Source organism: Mixophyes fleayi, chromosome 5, assembly GCF_038048845.1.
Source record: "Mixophyes fleayi isolate aMixFle1 chromosome 5, aMixFle1.hap1, whole genome shotgun sequence".
NCBI lineage: Eukaryota > Metazoa > Chordata > Amphibia > Anura > Limnodynastidae > Mixophyes > Mixophyes fleayi.
Genome location: NC_134406.1, coordinates 165,392,404 through 165,411,776, shown reverse-complemented (window position 1 = coordinate 165,411,776; position 19,373 = coordinate 165,392,404). Strand labels below are relative to the sequence as shown.

Here is a 19,373-nt window from a genome sequence, read left to right as displayed (position 1 = left end):
TGGCATTTTGAAGCCCAATAATTACATTTTTATGAACTCTCTTGTAGAGGTGAGGAATAGCTTTTCTAGTAAAATTGTGTTGTGATGGAATTTGGTAATAGGGACAGAAGACCTCAAGTAACTGTCTAAAACCAGCTGCATTAATAGTGGACATTGGACACAGATCTAATACCAGCATAGTCCCCATGGCGTCTGTGATCCGCTTTGCGACTGGGTGACAGCTTTCTTACTTTCTTCCTCTAGCAAAGGATTGTTTAACAGTCGATTGTTGTAAACTACTAGTAGTATTCTTCTAGGTTGAAGATCCACCCCCAGCAGCAGCAGCGGGACTAACGCTCAATAATTCTTCAGAGGAATCATGGTTAGTGGAGGAGTCATCTAGCCTTAGCAACTTGGATGCAGGACTAACTCCCATCACTTGTGAGGATATTGATATGAAGGTGTTGGGGGTGTAGATTGCAGGTGCTGGGATCTAGATGAGAGAAGGGAGGTAGATGATGCTGGACTGCTTGTTGTTATTTTTTTAACATAAGTTTCTGATTTTCCAAACAGCTTTCCATGAACTCGCTTCAAATGCCATAACATGGATGAGGATCCTAGATGGTTAAGGTCCCTACCTCTAATGAGTGTGGCTTTAAAAACTCTACAATTGGCTAGACAACAGGATTTGTGTAAAAATAATTCCACACATAAGAGGTGGATTTTTGGTCTTATGCCCAGGCATGACAATGGCCTTTTTCTTATAACTGGCAAGAACTGCTGCAATCTTTGTTTGAAAGTGTATGAAAATAATATTGTGATCTGTGAGGTGGTCAAAATTGACTGCAAATGACTTGAAATTAGTGTTAGTGAGGTTAATAATAATGTAGGATCAAAAAAAGAGCAGAAATATGTGATTTTAGCATATTTTAGCAATGTTTCTAAAAAAAATACAGATCCAAAACCAAAACACGCAAGGGCGGTTTGGGCAAAACCAAAACCAAAACCCGAAGGTAATCCAGATCCAAAACTGGTTTGGTCTATAAGGTGGTAATTTTTCAGCATTCTTCCAGTAACAGATATCAGATAATGCTTTCTATTTAGGAGGTAAATGTTCCAATGCCTGGGAAAAGAAATTAGTGGTTCTATTCTACAAGAGGAAGTTCTAATTCAGACACAGGAGCACGTCTTTTGTGAAATTAACTTGTCCTCGAGTCCTAGTTAATAAATGGATTATTTGCAGCAAACTAAGGAATTCCAAATATAATAAGAAACTGAGGGGAAGAGATAAGAAAACATGTAAGAATATCATGGTGATTCGGTTTACTAGCTATAGAGGCTCAGTTAAATGAGTGATCGGACAAGAATTCAAGAGTCAACCACCCAGCCTTTCCATTAATATGTATATCTGTCTTTCTCAAAACTCTGTTTTGTCATGCCTGAGTATCTTTTTGTACCCAGACTGGGTTGGGTCTCTGGAGCTGGACTGGTGACTACGTGGACAAAGCTGGGTGGCCTGATAATGTTCCTCTGCATGTAGTAAATGGACTGGTGCAGATGGTAATTACACTAAGGGTTAGATTTACTAAGCTGCGGGTTTGAAAAAGTGAGGATGTTACCTATAGCAACCAATCAGATTATAGCTGTTTTATTGTAGAAAGTACTAAATAAATGAAAGCTAGAATCTGATTGGTTGCTATAGGCAACTTCCCCACTTTTTCAAACCTGCAGCTTAGTAAATCTAGCCCTAACAGAGGAGAGCAAACAGGAACTGGATTGCTGGACTGGACTGGAACCGGAATGCTGAAAGAGGATTGCTGTAACTGGAATGGAACCGGAATGCTATAACCGGAATACTGGAAGAGGATTCCTGTAACCGTAATGGAACTGGAATGCTGGATGCGGATTGCTGTAACCGGAATGCTGGAATGGAACCAGAGTGCTGGAATCAGACTGGAGCCAGAATGCAGACTGCACTGTAAGAGCTGGATTAATAGCAAGGCTAAAGAAAGATAGATAGCAAGACTGCAAACTTCTGGGAACCAGGTTCGCGTCTGAAATACAACGTTGCACTGGCAACAGGTAAGGACTCCAGGAAGTCCTTATAGTTGTTGCTGATTACTGATTGGAGACTGCAATAAGCTGGACAGAAGCAGCACTCTGAGTTGCTGAGATGGATCAGGTGAGTATATCCAAGATGGCAGCTCCAATGGACTGATTTTGGAGGCAATCTCTGAATGGAGGCGGTTATCACCTGATTGGCTAAGAGGAATTATGTGACTGTAGCCAAGATGGCTGCACCCATACTCTGATTCTGGAGGGATCTCTGGAGTGTAGACAGACTGGACAGTATCTTAGAGAGGTCTGAAACCAGCAGAGCCTGAGGACCGCAGGGATAACTTAGAAAGGCAGCGAAGAGGTAAGTGACAGAACCTGAAAGCCTGGTGTGTGGCATGTTTTATATTTCTTAGCAAACATAAAGCCATAAAATCGCCATTTGCCACAGAATCCACCATTGCTAAAGTGGAAACCCAATGTAAACCAATCTGAAATCGGATTGGAATTGAAAAATGTGAGTAATTATTTTACCTTATTCTCCTCAGTTGCTGCTAAAGAACCCCAAAAGGTCAGCCCTATGCGTGGCACCTGGCCCTCCTGGTACATTAAAGTGGGTTAAATAACTCACCCAGACAAATAGTGGGTGAAACACACAGCACAAAATAATATACGGCTGGATCACATAGAAATAACTTATTGTAGACATTTATTTCAATTAAGGGCACAGTGACGCTGTATATCATTGCAAATGTACTGATTTTTTATATTGTGTTGTATTTTTGTATTGGAAATGTAGTGATATGCCATGTAGGAGGAAATTTGTTTTTGTAACTTCTGAAGGTAGGCTAATCTTGCTAATTAAGTCTCAGAAGTGACCAGCATATCTTTTTAGTCTGAATGCACAGCAGAAGGTTGTTACCTTTGTTTCCTGTGTTGTTTTTTATTTTGTATCTTAGAAACTGTCTGAATAATGCAACTAGCAAGTAATTTTGGAAATCACAGATTGATGTGAATTTTGTTAAGTTGAACTCAGCTTCTCTGTGTCAACGATCTGCCTGCTACCCAGCAGTCCTGATCCATAGTAAGTGGTCAGGAGGTACCAGTCAGCCCACAGCAAAGAGGCACTGCAAGATGCGACTCAGTGGGATGTCTACATAACTAGCAGTATACAAACAAAAGCACACTTACATAATAGTAGTAGTGTGTGCCACCTCACCTTGCAACATTTCATATTTTACAATGGACATAGAATACATTCATACAAACATGGTTACTACAACACAATTCAAGCAATGTAAAACACAGTTTGGGCGAGAATGGGTGTCCAGCAGGCTAAAACCCAGTTTCAATGTCCTGATACCCACATCTTGTCAAAACTATGCTGAAAAGAAATATAAAACTCACCTCTTCCAAGACTGCAAACGAGGTAATGCAGAAGATTAGACGTAGGCAGAAACCAAAGTCTTTACAGTCACAGTATTTAAAAACAAACTTTTATTATACATGTTAACACTTTTTGTTTGCAATTTTCAGTGTTACACAACAAAGTCATCCGGGTAAAGCAATAATTACAAACAGCTGATATTCAAAAGAAATAAACCATGACATAGACAGTTAAAATGTTCACCTGAAATAAAATCATTACTAAGCAACAAGCCAATGTGCAAATCACTCATATATAACTAAGGGGTCTATTTATGAAAGGGCGAAGAGCGTTATTCCCGGCAATAGGGCTTGTTATCAAATTTCCTTATATATTAATACACACTCAACTGCCACTACAATATTTCTTTGATAAATGGAGACAATCAAACAAATTGAGAGAAATTAAATCAAGTTCTCTATTTAAACCATGAAATCCCAAAGATTTAAACTTTGAAATCCAATAAGCATCTCACCCTGTCTCCATTCCATGAATGTTGATTAATGTGTTCAATTGCTACACATTTCAAGCTTCTAGTAAACTCATGATGGTGCTCTCTAAAGTTTATGGCAACTGCATTTTCATATGTTCTTGACATTTTACTCCTATTTTCACTCTTTCACATTGTTTATATAACAAAATTGGTGTTCCAATTAATACAAACATATTAATTTACACTCACACAATCTTAGAATTAACTTTTAAATCACAATATTTAAAAGAACATGTGGACATTCAAAACAGATAACATGTAGAAACATTACTTACATCAGATCTGTCACACAATTTAAGGACACGCAGTACATTTTTGCAGACATTGTCCAATGGTGTATTGCCTCCCACACATGTGATCCCCAAAATTTCAATATTGGGAGCAGCGATTGCCATCATAATAGCCTGGGCATCATCCGTACCACAGTCCACATCGATAAGAATCAATTTTTTCTGGGATGTCGCTGCTAGAGAAGAGGAATATTAACACTTATTTACAATGCAGATTAAAGGTTCCATTTTTAGACTACATGAACAAGGATGGCCCTTTTTTTTCCCACATCCAAATTGCATTATGGGTGTATTTGTTGTTTAGAGAAGCCCTAACTTTGGCAAAAACAGGTGTTCAAGCCTTATCTATCAAAGGTTACCGCTGTCCTATTGCTGGAGGTAGTTGCCGCCAGTAAAGAGATTGGTTGGCTTACTCCAGCAAACACTTGCCTATGCAAAGCATGGGGAAACTTATTTAACAAGGAGCGCAGCAGTGCATGTACTGCCGCAATTCTCCTTTCGGTTATTGCCATCTCAGGAAGGGTGATGCGGGCGGTGCCGTCACCCAGGGCGCAAGGCCAAGGGGGCGCAGCAGCCGCCCACTATCTGCCTCCATACCTGCCTCCAAGAGAGAGAGAGAGATTCACATTCACTTACAAGACTTTGAAGCTTCAACCCTTAAGTCCCGCAGTGGAACGCATGTGCGCTCCACTGACAGGAAGTTCGGCATTTGCAACGCACATGCGTTCCGCTGCGGGACTTAAAGGTTGAAGCTTCAAAGTCTTGTAAGTGAAAATATCTTTCTCTATCTCTCTCTCTCTCTCTCTCTCCCCTCCATGAAACAGATCACAATATATTAAACTCACTTAAACCTACACATATTAACTTAACTGCATAAAATATTATATCGCTATATGTTTTAAATATACCACTGTGTGTCTGCATATAACAATTCTTTCACTAAAGTTCTAGCCACACCCACTTGTCAAATGCCACTCCCACTTAGATGGGGGGGCGCCGGTGCCCTGTCTCGCCCAGGGCACCAAAAGTTCTAGTTACGGCACTGCATATACGTGAACTGGCAAGTTGGGTCATGTTTGCAGAGATGCATCCAAAACTGACTGGTGAATTGGTGAGACTTCTCTTACCGCTGCTAGCCAGTATGGTGGGAAAGCTGAGTATAACTCATCGATATTTTATTAATAAATTGCTGGGATAACTGATTTACTATTGCTATGATAAGCAGTCATAGAAGATCTTTGTTATCAACACATAATTATAAATAGACCTGAATATGAGATAGTCTGTCTGCACGGGCTGTCCCTTCCTTTTCTGAGACTTTGACCATCATCTTACTATTCACTGCCTAGTGTTCAAATAATAGTACGCATAGAATTGCATTCGATAGTTACTAAGCATTTAGGGGGAGATCTATTGAAAAATTAATTTTATTTATAAGTTAAAATATAATATAGTAAAGTAATCCCAAAAAATCCACAATTGATAAAAAAAGAAAGCCCATTGAAATACATTTCCAGTAGAAATGCATACTTTCTGGCTGCTTGTGATTGGCTGAGCAGGTACTGACCTCCTGCCCCATTGAGAACAACGCAGCGGGAAGCAAATTTGCATTATTTCCTCAGCTATGCATTCCTATGAGATTCCTGCTCCCGTTGAAATTAATTTGAAAGCTCATCTCACTGGTTTTCAAACAATCTCGACAGTATATAACCAAATAAATTACTTTATTGTGAGTTTAATGGCAACTTTTTGATTGGAGGTTTAAGAAAAGTGTAGATTTTGATCAAGATTTGCATTTAGAAGCCTTTAGGTAAATTGCAAATCTCGATGTAAATCACTAAAATATAAAAAGCAAATAATATTTAGTCAGAATTAATCTTTGACAAATTTTGCCTTACTCCATATATTTCCTGCTATGTTTTTATGCAAATTGGTCTGATAATTAACAAGGGTAAAATCTGGTAACAGCAACAATATATAGCTATACAACATTGAGTTAAATTTTGCATACTGTACAATAAAATATAATCTAGCAAAAGAACATAAAAAAACCCTTCTTCAGCGCTCCCTCGCACCTGCTGTCCCTGTATGTATGAGAAACCACAAAATCTCTGACAATGGATAATACAATACAGATTACATACATAGGGCGCATGTCAGGACATGCATATAAATACAAAGTAGAAAATAGTTTGGAATAAAGTCCAAAAAAAGTCCCAAAAAATTCCTTTGGAATGATCTATTTCGCATATTTCTTCAGCCGTGTATTTTCAATTGTCCTCCAAGCCATAGCCAAAAGAAAAAAGAAAAAGAACTCATGTGCAGTATTGTCAATACTGAGGTAATTCTTTGTCTCTATACCGCCACCTTAGGATAGCCTCCTCTATTTATGGTAGTAGTAATTGAGTTAGAAGAAATTCAAAACAAACCAACGCATTTCAACCCTGATCTTCTGACTCAATTACTACTACCATAAGAAGAGGAGGCTATCCCGCCTATGTGGCATGAGATCCCACTTCTTTTGCTGCTGACTGTAACTCCGATTTCTGGTAGGAGTACATATACTTTCTATAGAGAGCTGCTTGAGTTGATATTTGTCATTTTGTTTTTATCATGTTTTTATATTAAATCATATGCATATGCTGTGCTGACTTTTATGGAATTTGGTTTGATTCTATCACAGCTAACATAGTAGGAGGAGATGCTCCGTTATGCAATATAAAACACACCTCATGCTATGTTGATTCCAATTTTATATTATCACTCAATTGACGGGTATTATGCCAGATTCTGGAATTTTTGATTTTTATTTTTCATATTCACGAGTACTGACAACCCTGAGAAGGAATGGAGATGTATTGATCAATCTCGGTGTGCATATGAGGCTGCATTTCCTTTCTTATTGTGTGAGTACAGCTTAAGGGGCTAATGCCCCTGCAATCTAATTTTATTCTATACACACCAAGTGGTTCTACAGTAGCAATATTCAATTATTTCACTTAAATACTATTTTAGCCATAAGGTGGAAGTATAGAGACAAAGAATTACCTCAGTATTGACAATACTGCACATGAGTTCTTTTTCTTTTTTCTTTTGGCTATGGCTTGGAGGAAAATTGAAAATACACGGCTGAAGAAATATACGAAATAGATAATTCCAAAGGAATTTTTTTGGACTTTTTTCCAAACTATTTTCTACTTTGTATTTATATGCATGTCCTGACGTGCGCCCTATGTATGTAATCTGTATTGTACAATAAAATATAAGCAAGGTTTATGTTCTGTGTCAGATATTTTGTTAAAACTATATGTTTGCATTTAGAATCATGTATTGTACTTTTATGTATATAGATATTTATGTTTCTGTATTTGAACGCATAGTTACAAATACATTAAAAATTAAGAGAGAAGGATAATGGAACAAGTTGGCAAAATACTTATGTTGAAATATATTAGGCCAGGTTTTAATGCATCAATATTTAACATATAGAATTGGTGAGGAATTTTGGGCAATAATGTCTGTAACTCAGATCATACAGTAAACATGTTGCAAATGCTAGAGTATTATGCAAATGTGTGGAGCGACTTAAACATTTTGGGCATGACGTAGTAAAGAATTTATATTCTGAAGGAATATTTCTTTAGAAAAAAAATGAATGGGTCTTCATGGCTCTAAGAAATAATGAATTCAACTTGGATTAATTATTTTACTTATACTAGGACATCTCCAAGTTTAAGACTAATAGCCTCAGTCCTGAAGCTTTAAAATTGGGGTTTCCACTTTAAGAAGTGTAATAGTCATTTCCTTTCTCAAAAATAGAACAATTTGTTGTACTTAACAAGGCACTGGTATCCAAATATAGACAGGAGCTCTGCCATTTACCATCGGCACTGATCAGGTTTGTCTGGAGCAGACGAGAGCTGACACAGTGGGTCTAAGTGAAAGCCTTAGAATATGTGTTGGATCTCCACTCGTAGAGAGAGAGAACCAAGCAGCGAAATATGCAAAAAAGAGAAAATGCCCATATACAATAAATCTCTTAAGTTATGAAGGGTTTATTGTAACGTTTGATTTGCTTTGCCTGGTGCTTCCCCCCTAATTTCCCACATTCGTATTAATACATTCTAAAACTGATATATTAAGAAGTTTGTAATATCCTGTGTTTACTGTTGAGTAAATTTAATTTCTCAGCTGCAAAGAAAATAATAGGCATAAAACTTTCCGGAGAATCTGAGGAGCCTGTATTGCTTCAGGCAAAGACATAATTGAGAGCACTAGGGATCAGTGGAAATAATTCCTAAGACTGATCTTTAAGACCATATATGCAGTGATAAATGAGTGATATGAATACCTTTATAAAGAGCTATGAAAGTTATCTTTATAATATAACATGGATATATGTAAAATATAGTCTTATATTTGTGGAGTAGTGATGTCACTTGTTACATGATTCATTTAGAAACTGTTCCATTATGGAATGCATAACTATGACTTTTCACTGGTGTAATGAATGCCACCAACTTCCCAGGAATCCCAGCTAAACCTATAGAAATGTGTTCACTCTACACCTATAGCAGCTTTTATTTTTCATAGAGTGCTCTGTGCTCACCAGTACTCATGGTTTTCTGTGCAATAGTATATGTTAATATTAAGGGCAGTTACATAAAACAGAATAGTAGATTGGATTCCTAAAACCAGACAAGGAAAATATCAAACAAAAGAAACAGCAATATTAAGAGCATGAATAGACAGCTGCTTGTTCTGATTTTTGGATTGTTTCTAACAGAATTATCAGGGTCACAAAACAAAATTAGGGAGTATGATAGACACAGAAGAGTAAGAACAAGCAGGGTTAAACAACAAGCAGACTTCAAACTGATACAGAGCACAATGCCTAAGTGAGCAAATGCTATAACATGCAAGGAGTCAATGGTGTAGCCAGCCGTGGAACGGCACTCTCAACATTTATAGCAATACTAAGCACCTGAGTAACCTGAAGTCAGGAGAATATAATGACAACCAACTTAAACAGTTTAAACAGACTGAGATGCATTGGAATCGCTGAGTCTGCCACAGTTTCTATCCCAGGATATTAAAATGCTTAACGGCTGATATCCTTTCCTTACCTTACACTCTTACCATTTAACTAAACCATAAAATAACAACACAGACAACTTAAATGTGGCAAAAGCAAAGGAAATTTATTGTAAAAGGTATGGTGGTGCAGAAAGAGAGCAGTCAGAGTCGACATCCGCCAGGCCAACAAGGATGCCCCAGCATTTACCATGGAATATCCGCAAACAGGGGACAACCAACACACCCCAAGGCACACATATCTACCTTCAATGGGGCCACTACCATGGCCGTGCCTTTGGAAAGTGCACCACTTGTTCCAAGCAGCTCAATACTTCTTCCGAGTCGAAGGGGCCAGGGAGCATTCGGCTAGACCCTCTATGTTGGCTTCACAATCTGCCATACATAAGGGAGACAGGGTAAACCTGTTTGGGAGGGAGACAAACCGTTGTTGGGGGGTTTCTACATGTTTTGTTGTTTTAGTGTTTACAGCTGTCTATTTATGTTGACATTTTGAATATCAACTTTACAACCCTGTCTACTGTGACACAACTGTGTCAACATTAAGAACATGTAGACATTATGAGTTTTGACATTTTGGTGTCGACATTTTGACTGTTGGCATTTCATATTCAACCCATCTTATAGCACTGCCATTTCAATTGTCACACAAATATAGTTTAAATCTTTAATATTCACCCAGCTTTCTAAATCATGTCTGCTCTTTGCAATCTTCAACTCACTTCTATGCCTACCTGCACCTCCTCCCTCTTCCTCCCTCACAGCCCATAATTTTGCCACCTATATCAAAGACAAAATTGACATAATTTAACAAGATATTTCCTCATGCCTAATTTCACCTAACTACCCACCAATTCCTACTCTCCCAAATCCACCCACCATTCATTCTCTAGAGTAACCGAAGACCAAGTGTCTTCAACTCATTTAATCATTTCACCCTTCAATCTGTCCCCTCAACCATTCCAACCTCTCTGCTCTTTCAACCTGTCTATTTACACTAGCATATATCCACCCTCCTTTAAACATGCACTCATCTCACCAGTTCAAAAGAAATAATCTCTCGACCCATTCTCTCTCTCCAAATATCACTCTATTTCTTTCCACCCCTTTGTCTCAAAACTACTTGAACAACTACTATACAATCACCTATCTCACTTTCTTTCCTCTCATTCCTTTCTCGACTGTCTACAATCAGGCTTCCACCCCCAACATTCCATTAAAACTAAGAACAACAAAAATTAGAAGCGCAATGTAACAGAGGCAGCTGATATTAACAAAATCAGAAGGTATATGTAACATCCAGCAAATACATCACACTATAATTGTGTAAATAGTCACAGCTCTGTGGGGAAAAGATGATAGTAGCATCGGGAGGCATATAGCCCCAATGAAACACTAAAAAAGATTAGAGTCTTACCCTACCACTGTCCCTATATTCTTGTTTCAATCCGCTGCTGGAATGTTCAAATATCCTGATGGTACTTCTTGATAAAAACGATGTTTAGTCATTTCCCTGCAGTGTCTTCCGACATTGAACCGCACTTGTAAAGCGGAAGTGGAAGGATCCCGGCAAGAGTAAAACTTTTTCCGTGTAGTTTTGCTTCAAACCTAAGCATTTCATCCATTTATAAAGTCCGTTATATTTATTGTACACAGAAGCTGCATTTAAATTTATACATTTCACGGAGAGTGCTCACTATTTTATCTATATTCCATTGAAACTGCTCTCACAAATGTCATCAATGATCTACTTACAACAAAGTCAAAAGTAATTTCTCCATACTGTAAGGCGTTCTCCCTCTTTCATCCAGGGACGGCCGCCTTCTGTCCACTTGGCCACACCTGGTTGCTTAGCAACCAGACACGGCTCTTCCAGCTTCACTGCTGGTATCAATGCCCATGCACGTCCCGTTGCCTAGCAAGGTGATGCTACAGGAAGCTCTGGCGGCGTCCCCTGATGCTGGACCACAGGCGCTAATCAGCAGGCCCCACAATCTATTTAAAGAGGTCTCTGGCACCATACAGATGCCAGAGTATTAGATCCCCCAGCTCCAGCATTGCTATCCATTGTCTATGTTTTGATCTCCAGTGTATGACTTTGGCTTGTTCCTGTTCTGCTTCTGATTATTCCTGGTTCTGATTGCCTTCCTGTGTTTTGACCTGGCTGTTGTGACTACTCTATTAGATCTCCTTGTGTACCGTGCTGACCACCCCCTATTGACCTGGCTTGCCTCTGGGCCATTCTTCTGGATTTCCTTGGTGCATCTCCACTGTGCGAACATTACCAAACCAGCCTGTCTGACTACCCTCTACCATCTGTTACCTCACTGGTGGCTCAGTTTGAGGAACGCAACCCTCAGTCTCCTGCAGAGAATTCCAAATCTCCTTGCAGGGGTCACTGGTGAAGATTGGAGGTGCGTTAAACTCTGCATCTCTATCTCGAGCAGCACCAATACCAGCACGTAACCTCCAGTACGCTAATTTAGTGACATTCTCCTAAACCTCAGTGGAGCTTTTGACACTGTTGTTCACCCTTTTCTATTATACACCCTCTCTCCAACACAGTTCTTCCCTGGTTCACTTTCTATCGAACCATTCCTTTAATGTCTCTACCTCTGACCCATCCTTCCCTCCACTCACTCTATCTTTTGGGGTCCACAATGCTCTATTCTTGGCCCTCTATATTTTTCACTGTTCTCCTCTTCACTTTGGGAGCTAGTTCACTTATTCAACCACCAGTACCACCTCTACACTGATGACACCCAAATCTACATCTCTTCCCTTAACCTCTCCCCTTCTGTACTATCTCATGTAACTAACTGTCTCTCTGCTACCCCCAAATGGATGTCCCAACCCTTCCAACATTTCCAAAACAGAATTTATCATTTTCCCTCCTAGAGTCACCAAATCCCCTCAAATCTCCCTCATTGTTAATAACACCATAATTTCCTCACTCTCACAAGAACGCTGCTTTGGTGTTACACCTTTTATCCTATTCCTCGAATCCTGTCTCTCTTCCAGTTCTGTCACCGCCCTCTTAGAAATAGTGCTAGAATATGCCATTTTCTTACCCAACATGCAACCAAAACTTTTATCCATTCTCTCATCATTTCCCATCTTGACTACTGCAACATTCTGCTATTTAGTATTCCCCTCACTCCATTTATCCCCCTTCAATCCATCTTAAATGCCACTGATTTTCCTTTCTCGCTGATCCACATCTGGTATACCAATGTGCATATCCATACATTGGCTACCTGTATCCTCCAGAATCCAATTCGCATTACTCACCCTTATCTACAAAGCCCTCAACAACAATACCCCTTCATACATTTCAAATCTCATATCAAAATAATCTCCCTCTCGTAGTCACTCCCACCTACAAGACGCCCCTTGCTGTTACCAACTTATGGAATTTCCTACCACCCTCAGACTTTTCCACAACCTTCAATATTTAGATGCTTTCTGAAAACCTATCTCCTCACAACTACCCCAATCTCCACTGAGCTACACTCGCTTAAAGATCAACTTTACTCTGATTCAGTGCACTGTTTTGAATTTTTTTTTTGTTCCATTTCAATATATCTGATGCATGTTAAAAAAGTTAAAAATGTACGTTAATTTCAATGGCAGTACATGGTAAACACAAAACTTATACATCTCTCTGAGATGTGACAGAAAATTGAATTGAAAAACTTTAAGAGGAGTTATTGTGCATAAACAAAATGCAGTGTATATGCAGAAAAAGGAAAAAACAAACAAATATACATGCTTTAGAAATGCCTCAGGCCTCATACCCACTTAAAATTCAACTGCTGCTGCCATCTGTCGACCCATAACTAGACATTTTAGTGCCTGGGGCAAAATTGAAAATAGATGTATACCTTGCCCTCAACTTTAACCAAGTCAACCTAAAATATTAATTTCCATGTGTCCCTGCTTCAGATTTGTGCCCTCTCACTCATGCCCTAAGAACTGACACCATGTACAAAGGGACAATTGAAAAGCTCAGTCAGGTTAGCACCTCCAGGTTTCCAGTATGTAGGGGCAAGATGATGCTTTAACTTCACACACTGTCCCAGCTAATTTTGTGAAGTACTAATCTTTTGGGCAAAACACACACACATATATATATATATATATATATATATATATATATATATATATTTATATATATATATATATATATATATAAATAATGTTCCTTTCGTTTTCAACTTGTGAAATATCCACTTTGAGTTTTGCAAAGTACCACTGAATTTAAATGTATGCATACATTACACTGCCTTGGCTAAATATACAGTCAGCTAATTGTACTCCGTCTCTAAAACAAAACAAACTTTCAGTGGAGAAACACTAAATTAACAGTGATTCTAATAAAATTTATGCAAAAAGAAAGACACATCTATTTTGGGATAGTGCTAAAATAAGAAATTACCACTAGCTAAATTTATTTGTAGCATGTTACAAATGACTGTAGGTAATGGTTAATAAATTGTAACTTCTGTGTTGCCAAAATGATACAGTTAATCACAGTTTATTACTAGTTCAATGACATATACATGTACAAATTATCTTCATATATCTCCAATGATTTGCCATAGCATTTGAGAGTTTGGTAAAGGGGAACAGTATATAAATACAATTTTGAAAAAAAAGAATACATACCTTGTTTGTTCGCCATGAAAACAAAGTACACAAACAAAGCTGCTATCTTGCTGTGTCTCTACAGAGAAGTCTCTCAGAACATAAGAATGTTGTGCTTTAAATAAAAGATCTCTTCTGCTTGCTTTGTATTCCTTCAGGCTTTATGTTATTCTCTTGGGTAATCTTTCCAGTTCCTCTCAATTCCTCTCCAGTTTACTGCAAATATATTTGGAAGAGAAGATTTAAGTAGTTTAGAAAAAAAACTGAAGAGGCTACATAAGGGGAACATAGCCAAGTCAACTCCTCTCCCTTAAATTAGAGATGTTCACTGACCCCCGTGTTCTGGTTTTGGTTTTGGATCTGGATTAACTTTGTGTTTTGGTTTTGGTTTTGGCAAAATGGCAAAACTGCCCTTGCGTGTTTTGGTTTTGGTTTTGGATCCCGATTTTTTTTCCCCTAAAATCCCGATTTGTTTGCTAAAATCACAGATTTTGGCTCTTTTTTCCCCCCTACATTATTATTAACCTCAATAACACTAATTTTAAGTCATTTGCAGTCAATTTTGACCACCTCACAGGTCAAAACATTTTCTTACACTTTCAAACAAAGACTGCAGATTTAGAAGACCAAGCCTGCCAGACCTATTATTTGTATTTCAGCAATGACAATTAGCAATGGAGCAATGGAGCTCTCCTGAATGTCACTGTAGACTTTGAAGAACACTGCTACCCTCTCCTCTTTCTATTCTACCTATGACGCTACCCAACTGCTCTACAGACTACCAAGAACTGTGCTACCCCTTCTGCGTCCCTCTGTGAAATGGCGCTCGATTGCCGTGGAGGGTGGTACTTATAGAACCCAAAAATCGCAAGATCCGAGATCTGATGATGTGACAATGACGTTTTGCCTCGTTTTCAATTCTAAGGGTCCGTGAAAGTACCGAGCGGAGCCGGATCTGCTAATTTCGGGTGTGTTTGGTTCTCGGGGAACCAAGCCTGAGCATCTCTTCCTTAAATGTGTTCAATAGTTTATGCAGCACTTGATTAATTGTGTGGCAATATGTTGCTGCAAACTGAAATCTCCCATGTTAAGCGCAGAATTAAATTCTCACCCCTCAGATACACATGGAACCCACCGCCCATCTCATGGTGAGCTGTTCAAGGAAGACATGTGTGCCCTGTTCCTGATGCTTTGACAAAGCAGGACAGTTTTATATCTGCAGAATCAGTATAGTAATTGCCTGGCCTGCCTGAGTTGCATAGAGGCACATATGTTGTACATGTGAAGGTCAGGCTAACAATTTGGACAGTGAAGTTTTAGTGCCATAATCCCTTAAAACATATGTGTCCTGGGAGCCCCTTCCTTAATCCAGCTGTGCGCTTGGCCCCTTACTCCGCTTGCTTTTGCAGATGTGTGCATGCACAGTGAAACTAAAAGCCTAGATTTCCCTGTAATGTTGAAAAAAATAAGAGATTATAAAATAGATTAAATGACAATAACAGAACATATATAGCAGTGGTACGTGCTTCCACATGCCCAGGGCCATCTTTTCCATTGGGCACGAAGGGCAGGTGCCCGGGGGCCCCACGGGCAAGGGGGCACCATAGACAGGGCTCTTAATTAGAATAAATAATCCTGCAAAAGAAAAAACCTGCAAAAAAACCCTTCAAGGGTCACTGAGCAAGTACATCTATCTATCTCTATCTCTATATATCTATATCTGTATCTCTATACATATATATATATATATATATATATATATATATATATATATATATATTTATATATATATATATATATATATATATATATATATATAGGGGCCCCAATGCACTGCTTTGTCCGGTGGCCCATAATGTTGTTAAGATGGCCCTGCACATGCCAATTTGGAAACCCTCCTGTAGATATCCTGCATTTGCCCCTGCACAACTCTTATGCATTATAAGTTAATACTGTGTGGTACATCAGTAAACAATACACCTGGTGAAGCAATAGCTCCTTGGTCTCTAGCCACTGCAAATCTATACTGCTTGGCATGTACTTACCATTACTGTGAATGTAATAAATATAACATTCAACAGTAATTTAGATTTGTAATGGATTACTTACACTACCTTTACCCTCTCAGATGTTCATATTATATAGCACCCCAATGTCAAGCCATAGTACATAGTATCAATGTGAGACCATGTTGCTCTCCTTCTCCAAGCATATTAAATAGCCACTAGACACACTTCTATATACGGTAACTTCCTTTATTGCTGTCCCTCCTCTCCAAGCATAATATGTGCCACTATTCATATATACACATGTATTATTGTCCTCAACAATTCCTAACCATATTATATAGCCTCCAAACACATCCATATAAACTTACCTTGTTGAGACTCCACCATACACAGCCACTCCGCTGTTTGACTTGCAGCATTGCATTGCTCTATGTGATGCTCTGTATGCTAGCGATAAGCCAGGATAGCTGATGTCACAGCGTGTAAGGCGGCAACAGATTGGGATAGATAAAGGCTTGTAGTTTATTGGAGGTTTAGTAGAGAGACAAAACCAAAAATACTTGTAAACCTGCTGTCATATGCTAGAATTGTCAGATAAGGACAGACATACATCTTGACTGATTGTTATTTAAAAAGATGCCATTGAAACGTTTGCCAACACCACCTTATCAGCTGTAAGGAATTTTCTGTATTTCCTGTTAGTTTCTTACTTAGCAGCAACTTGTTTACTAACGTGAATGCATCTTTCTAAAGCTAATGATATGAATTGGTTATTCTTATTAACTTTCTGCTGTAACCATAGTAAGTTACTTATGTCCCACACAGCACAGAATCTTCATGCAATATTATCAAGCTTACGGTAGTTGGCAACTTTAGGTGTGTGTTGTTGCAGTATCTTTTTCTGTCTGCAATGGTGCAATCCATTTGTATACAGTTATCAACAAACATAAAATTAAATATATAACATTTGTTAAGCATTGATTACAGATTAAAGAAAGGGTAATCTCAATTCTACTAAATGATTTCAAAATATGCTGTGTTGTTGAAACACAATGATAGTTCTATTTTTTCATTGTAAAGGGAGTTGTATAAGTTTACATACAGGGGTTATAAAGAAGGAGCGTTATATATTTTTCCCCACACTGAAATTCAGCCACAAAATACTGAGCTTGAGTTTTTAAAGAGCAGATTAAAAAGAATTCTAGCATCATATGGCACAAATTAAATTGTTAATTTCTGGTGTAAACATAGTGAAACAGAGACAAAATAAATAAATGATGTACAGGTACAGAGTGTTGCATAATTTCATATTGATTCACAAGTTAACCCGTGCATGATACTCATGCATTCTAGTCAAATCAAGTGACTTAAGGTGTTAAAAAGGTTCTTGTCATCTTCATCGCCACACACACACGCCACTAGGCTTTTATATATTAGATAATGCTAAGAATTTAGTAGGTCAGTGTAGTATATAACTCCGCCCAGCAGGTGGCGCTGCAGCTTGAGCACTCTGTCACCCGGTAGTTTTTTACACACACACACACACACTAACACACGCCGCTAGGCTTTTATATATTAGATAAGTGGAGGGATTGTGTATTAGCAGCTTGTTATTCCTATTACAAAACCAGTATGTTTCAAACAGTCCACAGTAGAACTCAGAAGTTTCAGTATATAGGAGCACTTCCGCTCCATCTTTCCTGCTGTGTTGCTATGGCAACCGCAGCATGACCCCCAGTGGTCTAGTGAGGAAACAGGAAGTGGGGGGCACTTCCTGTCTGACCAATAAAAATAACGCACGCAGTACTCTTAGCTGCACTATATATATATATATATATATATATATATATATGATGAGTCTGTATGCCCACAATAACCTGCGTGGACGTACAGATAGAAAACCACCAAGTGCATTGCCAATGTGCCTGCTTCTGTATGCTCTATATACAAGTGTATAGGTTCAACTGTATTCAAACTGTTACTACTCTTGAACTACTGTTGTACTACAAGTTACCAACTGTGAGTAGCTGCATTTATTCATCTGTGTCACTCACCGGACCGTGAGTGCCTCTGCGCTGGTGAATGGCTTACTAGCCTTCCTGCCGGAACCTATCCTGAATCGCGGCCGTCCGCCATCCTGATGGTCTGCGCATGCGCGGCTCTCAAGAACTCTTGTGACTGTTGCTTTTAATCCAAATTGGTTGATCAGGCAACTCCCTATTTAAGGCACCTGTGTGCATTACCTCATGGCCTGATCTTGGAGTCTCATTCCCTGTGAGTCTCTGAAGGTGTTCCCTGTGTTCTACTAGTGTCTTCAGTTTTCTGCTGATTCCTGGTCTACTCATCTCTGGTTTCCATACCCGCTAATATCTCCTGTGTACTACTAGTGTCTTCAGTTCCTGTGGATTCCCTGTGCTACTCATCGCTGGTTTCTATACCTGCTACAGTCTCCTGTTTCCTGCTTGTGTCCTCAGCTGGACTCTGATTACCGGATCTACTCACCTGTGGTTCCTACACTAGTCTCTGCCGTCCAGTGTCTCTGCAGTTCCTGCATCTCCCTGTGGACAGACTGTTCTACTGAATAGCGGTATGCCTATCTGTTATTGACTTTCTACATTTACTCTGCATATCCGCTAGGACAAGTTTCCACGCTCAACAGCGGTATCCATACCCGCTATAGACTGTTATTGTTACGCTGCATACCTGTTTGGAATTAACCGTACTACTCAGTCGTTATATGCATAACTGTGATTGACTATCCATTATTGGCCTGCATATCTGTGCTGAGCAAGTCTCTACCAAGCAGCGCCACACATACCGTTATATAGACTTTGTTGGATACGCTGCATACCTATTGGGATCAAGTTCCTCTGTGCTCTCAGTGTCTGCATCCTATTATCTTTGTATGCTTCCACTCATCAACACTTGTACACATCCTCACCTATTAAGCAGTGGCTATACGCAGACCACTGACTTCCCCACTACCTACCTGCACCTGGACAAGTCTTCTCACCATAAGCAGTGGTACAACTTGCTATACGAAGACCACTGACTTCCCCGCTACCTACCTGCACCTGGACAAGTCTTCTCACCATAACGAGTGGTACAACTTGCTATACGCAGACCACTGACTTCCCCGCTACCTACCTGCACCTGGACAAGTCTCTTCACCATAAGCAGTGGTACAACTTGCTGTACGCAGACCACTGACTTCCCTGCTACCTCCCTGCATCTACTCACGTCCATCCTGATCTCCGTGTTCAAATCTGCCTTTCCATTATATCAGCTAGTCGCTGATTCTTTGACCAAAAATTGCTGCAAGTCACTGACTTTCCTATTATTTACTGGCATTCTCTCTCCATCTGCTGTGATATCTGTTC

At 39.2% G+C, this 19,373-nt stretch overlaps 1 protein-coding gene across 1 annotated transcript in view; it reads right to left on the bottom strand.

Annotated features, from left to right (window-relative positions):
- LOC142158730 (pyrimidine-specific ribonucleoside hydrolase RihA-like) overlaps positions 1-16,395 on the bottom strand; it is an 84,795-nt gene extending 68,400 nt beyond the window's left edge. The window contains exons 1-3 of the mRNA XM_075212969.1: positions 16,362-16,395; positions 14,006-14,200; positions 4,229-4,419 (exon numbers count right to left, since the gene is read on the bottom strand). Coding sequence (XP_075069070.1) covers positions 4,229-4,419; positions 14,006-14,021 — 207 coding nt within the window. The 5' untranslated portion in view covers positions 14,022-14,200; positions 16,362-16,395. The remainder of the gene's footprint in view (positions 1-4,228; positions 4,420-14,005; positions 14,201-16,361) is intronic.
- Positions 16,396-19,373: the final 2,978 nt, after the last annotated feature.